The 12,887-nt window shown below is 44.5% G+C and overlaps 1 protein-coding gene across 1 annotated transcript; it reads left to right on the top strand.

Moving 5' to 3' along the window:
* The first annotated feature begins 2,686 nt into the window (after positions 1–2,686).
* On the top strand, positions 2,687–5,059 carry LOC137804192 (cyclin-dependent kinase inhibitor 1C-like). Its single transcript, XM_068603277.1, has 3 exons — positions 2,687–3,392; positions 3,563–3,680; positions 4,317–5,059. The coding sequence occupies exons 1-2, from the start codon at positions 2,861–2,863 to the stop codon at positions 3,676–3,678; spliced, it is 648 nt and encodes a 215-aa protein (XP_068459378.1). The 5' UTR covers positions 2,687–2,860; the 3' UTR covers positions 3,679–3,680; positions 4,317–5,059.
* The last annotated feature ends 7,828 nt before the right edge of the window (positions 5,060–12,887 follow it).

Genomic DNA, 12,887 nt, shown 5'->3' with positions numbered 1-12,887 from the left:
TTTTTTTATTTTTAAATAACTATACAAAATCCTTTTTGTGTGAGCTTGTTTTATGTGAATAGCGGAAATAAAACATCAAATTGAATTAGAAGAAGCGCAGTTAAAAATAACTACAGTTCAGCGTTTCAACAGAAAGTCTTTTGACGGTAGCTGCAGTACTTTTGGACCTCTGGAACATCAGCTTCAAATAAATTCAGTTCAAACTTTTGCTTTCAAATCTCCGTCTGCTATCGGCAAACGAGTCTGGAGATCCTGGAGAGCCTGGATCTTTTTAACTTTGCAGTTAGCCCTCTGGGTATGTCAAAGAGCAAGTTATGTCAGTTGAGTTATGTGTGCTTGTGTGTGTGTGTGTGTGTGTGTGTGTGTGTGTGTGTGTGTGTGTGTGTGTGTGTGTGTGTGTGTGTGTGTGTGTGTGTGTGTGTGTGTGTGTGTTTAGAGATAAAAGAATCAGACTGCTGCATTTGTCAGAGGGAATCAGGCTGGAGGACATCACACTATAGTTGTCTGTCGCGATGAAAGCTGCGAGATTAACCTCCGTTTGAAGGAGCACTACTACAGAAGTTCTCCCTGCATTATAATGGCCTTGGTTTGAAAGTGCGCCCGGGGAACAGAAGTCCTACTTCAACTTGTCAAAGTCAATTTGTTTGAAACTGAGTAATGAGATGTGACACGTCAGATCATTTTCTCTTCAGTTCCCAGTTTGATGTCAGAACAAAAGCACACTTGTGATCAGACTGATGAGCGGAGGTTCTGTAAATCATCACGGCCTGCAAAAAAAAAAAGAAGGAAAAAAGTTAAAAGTCACCTTTATTGTCAATTTCTCGACATGTAACAAACATACAGAGGATCTCTTGTCCAACGAATGAAGTGAATACAGATAATAAAGTGCAAATATATACAAAATGAATAAAAATGCACTGAGGAATATTAATAAGATCATGGTGGGCCACTTTAATGCATGATTTGTGGGATACAATTTTCTCTATGCATACATATATTGTATAAAAATATATAAGGTCACATTTTGATGTGTACCTTTCACCACTAGAGGGAGCCAACAAACCAGACATAGAGATTCCTTTATGAACGTTTATGAACAGAAAATGATGCACGGTCACTAAGTGGGTGGGGCATTAATCATTTTCATCATTAAAAGAACAGTAATTATGTTCCACCAAACGTCTTTATAGTCATTTGTCACGATAGCCAAATAGCCTTTGAACGTCCAACCCGCGAGGCCGGACATCACGTGGTGAAAGGGACGTCACGCGCACAGAGCACCTGACCTTTACAGGAACGAGTGACTCATTTCGGGGGAGGGGGAGGCTGACTCATTTAGTGCCACCCTGACGACCCTCTGCAGGTGGTCTCGCACTTTAAAAGCACGTGACTCTCACGTGTCAAATGTGACATTGCAGTGTCACAAGAAGGTGCTCTGTAGACGGCGCGCTGTTGAGCTCACTGACTCATTCTCCCGCTGCAAGCTCACGGTGCAGTACCGCGTTCACACCGCTACGGGTCGCTGTGAGCCCATTGTCCAAAGCGAAGGCGTTGTCTGGCGGTCCTGACTGGATCAACAGGAGGACAACAGACTGCTGTGCAGGCAGTTCATTATTCATTGCATTGTTCTGATATTAAGGAATATATATATATGGAAGGCATATTATAACATTAACTAAACCTATATTGTGCATGAACAATACTTAATGTTTTTTTGGCCACCAAATCGATAATTCATTGCAACTTGAATTACAAATGAGAAGGTTCGAGGTTCAATTTTTTTATTTTGCTATTTGTGCCTAGACCAACAGTCAAGACACATTTGAATTGTTTGTGCAGGGCTTTCCGAGTCAACATTTTTTTGTACACAAAAGAGTTGTGTGTACAAAAACATAAAGTGGTGAGATCGGTTCGAAATAAATATGACAACAAAAGTAATTTCATCTGATTCTGCTGAAGAAGAAGAAGCTGCATGACCCGAGGTGCTCGCAGTGTTGATGTGACGAGAGAGAGCGAGAGAGAGAGTGTGTGCGTGTGCGTGTGCGTGCGTGTGTGTGTGTGTGTGTGTGTGTGTGTGTGTGTGTTGGGACTTGAAGGCGACGGGACACGTTAAGGGGTCCATACCGGACAGTGAACGTTTCCAGCGAGTGAACGCTTCCTTTTACAGATGTTTCTATTCTATTAGCATATCTAAAAAATAAAAAACACACAATGATTGCAATTTGCAAAGTGGTTAAACAGCCGTTAAGTGTTTTCATGTAACATAAGAAGACCATCGATATCCTGTTAGTCCATTTATCGAACGCGGCAGCAATAGTGCGCAGGGAGGAAGGGAAATAAAGTCCGATAATCGATGCACAACCAGCAGCTGCTTATTGAGTGAATACCCCAAAAATATGATTCCCCTCCCTCAAAGAAAAAAAAAAAGCATCTCCATCAGTTCGACGCGGACATTGAGTCCGCTCAGAGGGTTCACTCTCAGGGAGGAAAAACTAAATCGCTGCGCTCCGCTCGGCGCACAGCCAAGTGGGCACCATGCAGGGGCCGACGGGAAATCAGGGCGGGGCTTGGCGGGTGTGCGCTTTCGAAGAGGGGGTCGGGCTTAACGCAACCAATGGGGGCGGTCTCCCGAGGTGGCTACGCTGACAGAGGATGTGTCGGCTCGGTTATATACTCCACGTCTCACCGAGAAGGTACATTTAAACCCAATTCCGTGTCGGAGACGAGAGTGGAGACACAGACGCGCACTTCAACGCGCAACAACAACAACAGCTGACACTCTCTCACCGGGCATCGATCGGCCAAATAGGGCGTCTTAATCGGTGTTTTGAGGCGTTTGTTGGCAAGATTTTGTGTGGAGATGTCCAACGTCCAGTTATCGTGCAGCGCGCTGGAGAGGCTGGTGGCCAGGAGGACCTTCCCTCTCCACAGGCGCACGAGCGTCTGCCGCAACCTCTTCGGACCGGTGGATCACGACGACCTGAGTCGGGAGATGAAAGACAAGCTGAGGGAGATTTCCGAACGGGACCAGCAGAGATGGAACTTTAATTTCGAGGCCAACACCCCGCTGGTTGGGGATTACGAGTGGGAAGAGGTGCCCGTGGATACGACCCCGGGGTTTTATCAGGACTCTGTACAGAACGACAGGACCAGGGCGGCCGACGCAGCCGTCAAGCAGACGCCCCCCTCGGACTCCGCGGCCCCGGAGACCCCCGATATGGATGTACTGGAGCGGCTGGTCGTGCCCGAGAGCAGCAGCGCTCCGTGCCCGGCGGAGGTTAACCAGGAGAACCGCACAGACAAGCTCAACTCGGGGAGGCCGGCTCACAGGCAGGTCCCGTGCGTGAGACGCAAGAGATCGGCCTCGACAGACAACAACATGCACATCACAGGTAAATTTTCACGCCGAACCCTTTTAAAAAAGAGCGATCACGTTTGCGCTCTTTGGCTCTGCGCTCGCGCTGTATCCAGATGATGCGCGTCGCTCTCCTCCTCAGGTGTTTCTTTTGTTTGTTTTTCTTTTTGGTGTGTGTGTGTTGATGATATTCCTTCGTTCCCACAGACTTCTTCGTGAAACGAAAGAGGCCAGCGGATAAAAAAACGAATGAGATGAGCGCATGCCACCACTCCAAGTCTCCGATCCCGTTGGAACAAACTCCGCGAAAGAGGATCCGTTGAAGGTACAAAGATTTGTCTCATATTTCTAAACTGTTAAAAAAGTGTGTGTGTATATATATATATATATATATATATATATATATATATATATATATATATATATATATATATATATATATATATATATATATTCTTCAAAATCGTTCAAATCTGGTCAAAAGATGACCCATCAAAACGGTTTAAATTGTTATTAATACGAGTCGTGTTCAGCCCGCTGCTGCTTATAGTCCGTTATTTCTGTTTTGTTTTTCCTGCGTTAATTAAAAATGAGTCGTGAGCCGGAAAAAAAAAAAACAAGCGCAGGAAGGCAGTCAGCCTTATCAGATAGAGTTGGATGGTGGATGGTGGGGGGGGGGGGGGGGGGGGTCTGCGGTGGTGAAATCGCAGTAGTAGCGATAGTAGTAGCTGTAGTAACACCCGTGGGTGGGGGAGGGAGAGGGGATGTGCGTCACGAAGTGGCGGGAAAACAGGGCTCTGGTTTAAAGGGTGACGCCCCGCGCCGCAGAGAGGCTACATCTCCGGTTTCCTCGGAGAGCTGACTCGCGTCTTTCTTCAGATCGACTGTTTCTCTGGAAGAAAGAAAGAACAAAAAAAAAACTAACTCTGCTTCCTTCCTTCTTTTTTTTTTCTTCACTCAGGTGTTTCTTTTTTGGAGTTTCTTTTGCACTATTTTGCCTGCGCATTTTTTTTTTTTTTTTTTTTTTGGTGGATCAAGGCGAGGATCTTTGTCTCCGTGATTCTTCCACTCCCCCGAGAGGAGGAGAACACACGGAGGGAGAGAGAGAGAAAGAAGCCCGACCGGCCGGTTGCTTCGGCTCGGTGCGCAGCCCGAACACCCGAAGACTCTCAGGACTGAACGGTTTGGAGGAGGGAAAGAGAGGAAAGAGAGGAAAGAGAGGACATTACGACCGAATGACTTCTATCCAGTACAAATGTAGCATTCATTGTTGCTTTTGCATACAGCCACTCGACAGTGTTAAATGTTTTAACATCTGTGCAATCCTAAATTACTTTAAAAAGAATTGTCTACACTGGCCAAAAGTGTACAGCTTTATAGAGACAATAGCCTATAATTGTTTATTTCTGTTACCGTTATTTTTTTTCTCCTGTATATGTATATTTTAAGTCTATTCTAACTTATAATTTATTTATGTTTCTTTATATTTGTTAAACGCCTTGTTGATTTAGCCAAAAGGGCATGCTTTTTTATTTTATTATTTCCCATTGTTGTGATGTTTTTGCAATCATGTAGCTTAGTAGTCAACACTTGAACAAAAAACATAGGTTTCTTTGTGTTTCTGAGCCGTTTTTTTTTGCATACAAGTGCCCTAATTATGTCTTGTAAAAGATGAGAATAAAATATTTTTCACTTCACCATTAAGCCGATTTGTTGGTGTGTTTTGTCTGGTTAACGTCATCCTTTGCATGGTGTGTGTGTGTAAAAATAGTCTTGAAACTGAGAAAAGAGACTTTTAATGTCTGATCTTCTGCTTCAAGATGTTTGTGTTGTCAGTCAAGAGAGAAAAAAGAACATATTTTATGAAATAACACTTGTCTGCATCTTAAAAACCATACATATGATGTATTACATTTCACACACAAGTAGAAAGCACAATAGACAGCAGCGAGAGTCCACGCAGTGTTGTGGCAGACGTGTATTATGACTCCCCTCCTCCTCCCTCGGAGAGGGTGGGGATGGGTGGGGGTGCGCAGGTACATTACTTTTCATTGAGCTCCGCCTGTATCTGTCTGCCTCTGTGGGCTCATATACCTTGCGGGGGCAAAACGCATTCAGACGTGCAGCCTTGGGCCACATGGCAGCTGCGGGATATAGGCTGGGATTTAAAGGCCCTTTCGCCCCTCTAAAGAAGCAGCAGCTGCCTTTGGATCCCCGCTTTGTCCGCCACGAAGACACCCCCACATCCACCCGCACTCAACAAGCCCTCTAAAGACCCACTCTCTCACACACACACACACACACACACACACACACACACACTCACACACTGTTTACCCCGGCGTGGATACACCGGGCGTGGAGGCCACCTGCCAGAGCTGGAAAGAGAGAACTACTAGTCTTTGTAATTGTCCTCGTCCATTGAAACAAACCATTCAACAGGTCATACTTGCAAGTTTACCCTTAATTGAAAGAAGCCAACAACAAAACAAAAAAAACAACGAAGCAGGCGTCTGTGGCTGCGCGCGCACCCGCGCCTGTCAAGCGGATACGGCGCGCATGCACCACAAAAGGCACATTTTCATAATTTCTCCGTGCGTTTCGCCACTCGTTTGAATCGCTTTGACTGTCTGACATTAATGTTGTGATGAAAATGGAGACTTTTTGATGGCCGGGGTGACTTTGTCAGCTCCATGCAGCCATAAGCTCTGACGGGCTTGTTCTGATTCCCGACACAAAGCGCTGCGCGGCTCCATTCTTTCCTTTTTGTTGCCATATGGCAAATCCATGTAGACATAGCCAAGACCCATTCAGTCAGCCACAGAATGTCCTGCATCAGAGAACAAAAGACACTTTGTCTGGCTGCTCTATTGATACGAATGGGCGAAAAAAAAAATATTATAATTAATCTATGGCTATATCCAGCTAATTAACGCCCATATGCCCACGGGGAGGCCATTCAGTGTAGTTTTAAATTCTCAATAGTTTACATGTTAAAGACAACAGCTGTTCGTGTGTTACTTTAATGAAGTCCCCGCTATGTTGGAGACTGGACACATTCAAGGGCTCACCCCCCCCCCTCCTACCCCTAGAGTTAAAAGGGTCATCTGGCTTTATTTGTCTCTACAGCTGTGCAACTATATGAAATGTGTTCCAATAAATAGAACTTTAAATCGCCAAAAAATGTATTGAATTTGAGCCATTGCGCCAGAGGTCAACAGGTTAAGGCCGGAAATTCAGCTCATGAGCTTCTTTTTTTAAGCAGGAAAATACATATTGCGTTTTCAGCAGTAAATCGTTTTAATGGGATTGTCATGCGTAACAATTTGGATGTGCCTTAAGGAATATGAGCTTCTATATATATGCAAAGGCTTTATGGTGCCTTCATGGATGTTCACAGTTTAAATAGACACGAAAAATATGTTGCATGACAATTATAACTCAATCCAGCCCTGCTGTATATGATGGACATAAAGGAAAGAGATGACAGCTAACATATAGACCTCATTAACAAGCCGTGCAGTAGAATATAATTAAACAACCAGCTGCTGATGGAGAGAATCAGCTGCATGAACCCTGTTCTCTCCCATCTGACCGCTAACTCAGTTTAGTTTGACTCAGTCATCAGGAAAAACATAATATAACGTCACTCGCTTTGATCAGTATAATACAAGAAGAAGAAGAAATATATATATAGGCTGTGACATGTGTATTACTGAGTTAGGATGTCTTCAATGACACAGTAGACATTTTAAACTGTGATCATCCAGAAAAAAAGCGAATGTAAATGTGAATATCAATAACGTCGCGGCTATTTATTTCGTTAAAAGAACATTTAATATCATCTATATTTAATTATATCGAATTTAAATCTACTTTATAAGTTGTACAAGTGATGCAGTATTACGTTTTTATGTTCTATTATTATATTCATGTCTGAAACTGAGTGTTACACACGTGCATAACCGAAGAGGAACGAATAAATATCGTAAAATCCGAATCAATTCGATCTGTATTCATGACAGTAATACACGACGTGATGGTTTGAGTTAAATAAATACAATGGATCTTTTTTAAAAAATGTATCAAATTGTAGAAACAGTGCGTCCCTCTGTGCTTGTTTGTTATTTCTATCTTTCTGGATCACATTGACTGCTGATGACGTCTCGCCATTTCTCAGTAAAAATGCGTCACTGCTTCCTCAAAAAAAGTGTTGCTCCTTTCATTTATGGGGAAGTGTCGAAAAGATGCAGCCACTTTGACGTGGCAGTGGCTTTTCTGGGCGTCACGCAAAAGTAACGAGTGAAAAATATAATTTCAGAGAGAGAAAGAGAAAGAGAGAGAAATAACGAGCTTAAATCGCATTTTCCTCTCCAACCCATCCATTAACGGGACAGTCTGCAGAGGCTGCAATTAAATATAGAAAGGAGGAAAATCAGCCAAGAGGGAATTAGCATTTTCCATGACCATCTGGCATCGGCGCAGGCGACGGGGAACAAAGGCGAGCTGGATGGAGAGGAGAGGCGAGTGTGCCATCGCATTGACCTGCAAATGAGGCTTTGTCACCGAGTTAAAGCTCCCTGACCCCCTTTTACCCCCCTCGCCAAGGAAAAAAAAGACTTCTTTTTTTAACCTATAGCGTAACAAATGGAGGCCTCGATTCAGGTCTGAGTGTGTTTAGGAGCTGCGGATCAAAACAATTATGGAAAAAGAGCAAACAAGCTAGTCCTGCATTGTCGAGGCGGAATTAAAGTCGTCGTTAAATAAAAGCCCCCTTTCCCCTCTCAAATAAAGGTGAGTTATTAAGGCGGGATTAAGATGATTATGTCCCATTGCTGTCATCTTTTATTGTTTGAAATAACGCAAATGACTGAAACCCAAAACGGAGAGAATGTAGCAGGTCCGCGGCCTTTGACCTCTACTTTACACCAAAAGGCCTCTTCTCGATTTTCTTTCTTTGAGGCTTTTCTTGCACGCGCCTGTAAGCTCTCTCTTTAGCGTCACTGTTAATAAACATCATAAAGGAACCTGCATGTGCTTCCTCCTCGTGTTGCCTTGATGCTCGATGTCCTGGTGCAGTGACATACAACTGTGTGTGTGTTCGTGTGTATGTGTGTGTGTGTGTGTGTGTGTGTGTTGTGTGTGTGTGCGTGCGGGCGCAGAGGGTGTTTTGGAGGGGGGAGCTGGGGGTTGGACACCTGGGACCCCCCTCCCCCTCTTCCACGAGTGAAATGGGCAGAAGGCCCACGTGTTTGCATAAAGGTGATTGTATCCGGAGGAGGGCTCTGCTATCTCTCTCTCTCCCCCTCCCTCCATCTCTCTCTCTCTCTCTCTCTCTCTCTCTCTCTCTCTCTCTCTCTCTCTCTCTCTCTCTCTCTCTCTCTCTCTATCTCTCTCTCTCTTTCTCTCTCTCTCCCCTTCCCTCCACCCTCTCTCTCTCTCTCTCTCTCTCTCTCTCTCTCTCTCTCTCTCTCTCTCTCTCTCTCTCTCTCTCTGCGTCATAAACGAATTATTTTGACCAACATTCTAAAAATAAAAGGCATGACAGAAACCTCCTCTCTCAAAAATAAATGATGTGATTAAATCCGCGGAGGAAGAATCTGAAGTTGTTTATATGATGATATGATACGACTGTGATATTATAATAACACCAATGTTGACGATAAATAGTCTGTATTTAAGGATTAAGGTCCAATGAGAGCACAGCAGTTCCAATGTTAACACTTTATGTGTTTTACTCTTAGAATATATGTCTAATATTTTAATACGAGCGTCTGGGATCCAATAAGAGAAGAGCCCCGTGTCATAAACATGTTGTAGGTCAACTTATTTGAGTTTAGAGATCTTGTATAGACGCAGACGTGCCCCAGTGTATTTCTTTCTCTTTTTCTTCTCCCTTCTCCTGGGCTCTTTTCTCTTGACATCCACTCAGTATTCATGCCTGTGGATAACAAAGAGCACGGCTCAATCCACGCAGGAGGCGGTGTGACAGGGAACTCGTGGCAGCTTTTCAAATATCTTCTTTCGGTCTCCTCCTTTTCTTTGCATCGCGACTTTGGTCTCGGTTGGACCGGGAGGGAGGGAGGGAGGAGGTTAATCAGCCTCCCACCTCAATCTCTAATTCACTTTGCTCTCCGCACGCATCAAGGGGATCGGGTTTAACTCTGGCCCGAAGAAAAGCAGATCGTTTACAATGTTTCACAACGTGGTGGAACCAGCAGCTTAATGTCTCAACCCGAAGGCAGACTACTGTATGAGAAAGCTGCTGCGAGACTTCTTCTTTCAAGATAGCCCTTTTAGATTCGAGACATTTTAATGTCACGTGCACAAAGAACAAAGTTACTTCAATGAAAGGTAACACATCATGAATAAAAATGAGGCACAAAGCATTGTATATGTATTGCACAAGAATAAGACACAAGAATGCGGTGACAGTATTGCACAAACAGTGTATAAGGTGCAATATTTATACCTTTTGCGCATGTGCTGTTATTATAAATGCATTATTATAAATGTATAGCACATTTATCCCAATTTGCATGTATAATTCACGCTTTTATAATCGTTTAACTAACTTATTCTATTCATTCCAGCAGCAGTAGATTTGTGATTCTGCAGGTTTTTTTTTTTTTTTTTTTGCATTTGGAGGAATTATTGAGCTGCATGTTTGCAGAGGTCGATGCGTGCACACTGCAAAAAATGGAAGTTTGAACAATTTGGTCAGATTCGACCAGTGTTGTGTTAAACAGGTGTATTGCCTATATGAAGGTACATTTATATGTACATCTCTGCTTCAAATACATCCATTACATCAGAAATAATAGAAGCCATTCATACAATGAAATGAAATCGGACTCAACACTTGACTCATTTTAAAAGCGACATTTCTTCCAGTGTGAAGACCATCAATTAAAAGCTGCCTATTCTCTAGGACAGGCAGCTTTTTTTCCCGCCTGAGGAGGTGAAGAGGTCATCGAGGTCTATTGATTTGGCGCCAAGCAGCAACCAAACCCCGTCACCCTCATTCCAGCACACAAACATCCAAAATGCCCAAAATCCAAATGTTGAAAAAGTGTTCAAACCCGTTTATAATAATTCATGCTGACGAAAAAAATGACCTCAAGTTAAAATAAGAGACAACTCAAAGTCTTTTACACACACACACACACACACACACACACACACACACACACACACACACACACACACACACACACACACACACACACACACACACACACACCACTGACACTAATGAATGTAACGCCTGCATCACTAGTTCTGTTAATTTGATTAAAAGTCAAAATGTTTCGATAAATCAGGATTTGTATTGTTGTATATATGTGTCCAATCATTGAAAAAAAACAATTTATTCACACCCTGTTAAAAGTATATTCACCAAAGTATATCCACAGACATTTTTGCAGTGGTGTGAGAGAGATTACAGCAACAGTTTGTCGTTAATTTAAGAAGTGACAGGTCAACATGTCAAGCAGGGAACGTATTGCGAAAGTCAACACGTTTTTTTTCTTCTTCACCTCACTCTTCAACACTAAACAAACAACATGCGGCCGGAGGAGCTGCTCGTTTATGTGAGCGAGTGTCTAAGCTGCCAAAGTGTCCTTGAGAAAGACACTGATTCCTGTTTGATTGATCCTGTAGCCGACCCGGAGCTGCAGTCACACACACACACACAGGCGCCATCAATAGATCGCCATCAACATATGGTGTGTGTGTGTGTGTGTGTGTGTGTCTTTACTTTGCATTACAGAGGACACACACCAGCACACCCAATGATGCTATGTGACTATTGAATGCCTTGACAACACATATGTCAGGGGGAATTTTCAATCGAACAGAAAATTGAGGCAACTTTAAAAAAAGAGTCTTTAAATACGTGTGTGTGCAAAAAAAGTGTCCTATGTTATGTCCTGATAGCTCCACTCAATTATTAGATAACAGTATATATACAATGTGTTAGTGTTTGGCATCATAATTAAATGTTGTTATCAAATCAAAGTATCCAACATGTTCCTTGTCTTCGCCAATGACTTCCTCTTTAAAGTCAGTTTCCTTACTAGAGGAGAAAGCTATAGCTCGAGTGGCTCGGGAGAACAATTATAACAACATTTGAGGACTGTGGAGGATTTAATCCTGTCGTCTGTGACGGGCTGGTGGCGTGTTGAGACAAGTTGTCCGAGCAGCGGCTCACGCTCAGTCAAACAACGACCCCACTGTGACCCCTTTTGAGTCTCGTGCATACTGTACATCTCAAAAAAAAACCCGCATAGCTTCACTCGCCGGTCGATGGCTTTCCAACCAGAGAGCCATATTGCGTCTCTGCGGGGAGGATGCTTGCCTCATTGTGGCGGTAATTGGACAGAGAGGAGAGAGGAGGAGACACAGATAGCCGCGATGACACTTGAGAAATGAGATCTAACTCCATCCCAGCGCCAGTCCTGACAGCCAGAGTCCTCCACCTCCATTCTTATACGCTCCCCCTTTGTCCGGAGCCTTTTCAGTCGCCCTGAACCAAACCTGTTCCCCTTCACATCCCTCCTCGCATGGGATGCGAGTCCTCTGTTGAGCGGCTGCTGTCTCTGTTCTATCTGTCCGTCCATCCATCTCCGGACGCCTCTCCTCCTCCTCCTCCTCGCTCCTCTCCTCTCCTCCCCGTCCCTCTCTATTGGCAGAGACGTTTTCGCTTCTCCTTCAATCATCTTGGCTCATAAAACTCGGGGAGGAGGGCTAGCAGGCGGTGTTTTCAGGGCTGGCTTCACCGCTATGGGTGCACTGACTCGGACTAATGCTATTCACGCCTCACATTTGCTCGCCAGGTCCCATGAAAAGGGATGGCCACGGCATCCTTTATGGGACGCGCAACAAAGGGCCATCATTCATCAGGCTGCAGAGCGCCGAGCGCCGGCAGAGTTCGGGTTCATACCGCTAGCCCTCAGCTGCTAGCATTGTTAGCATCGGACACGAAACAGCGACGCGCAAGTTGGGAAAAGTTGACGACGCGAAGCCGACGTGTCGGAAGACTCTCCGACGTTTCGTCCGTGGAGAGTTCAAGTTGTCCTTGACGTTTGATTTTTCACGTGTGTGTGCGTGCTTGTGCGTGTGTGCGCGCGACACACAAAGAAAAGGCCGACGTGCATTATGTCCTCGATGTCTGGTGGCGATATAGATTTACAGCCGTACTCCCAGGTCACCAAGCCACTATTAATCTTCACCTTTCCTTGGCTGTTCCTTCACATAGGGCCAGAAGCTTTAGAGGCCCGTTGGCAGCTCTCAACAATACCCAGAATGCCGCAGGGCCTTGTCAGGCCGTCCTAATTTGTGGCTGCGGTCCCGGGGGTTGAATTCAGCCGCCGCTGGCTGCTTGACCTGCTGTATTCTGTTGGCGGATTAGCAACATCTTTCAGTCTCCGTGCCCGGCGACGCCAATGAGCTGATACACAGCCTGCAATTACACAGCAGGAAAGGCCCTGCTCAGACACACACACGCATGTGCACACACACACACCGACAC

The sequence above is a fragment of the Clinocottus analis genome, unplaced genomic scaffold, assembly GCF_023055335.1.
Source record: "Clinocottus analis isolate CAN_PGR_092001 unplaced genomic scaffold, fCliAna1.0.p SCAF_6, whole genome shotgun sequence".
NCBI classification, from domain to species: Eukaryota; Metazoa; Chordata; class Actinopteri; order Perciformes; family Cottidae; genus Clinocottus; species Clinocottus analis.
The sequence above is the reverse complement of the archived record's forward strand: the minus strand, read 5'-3'. Positions and strand labels throughout refer to the sequence as shown.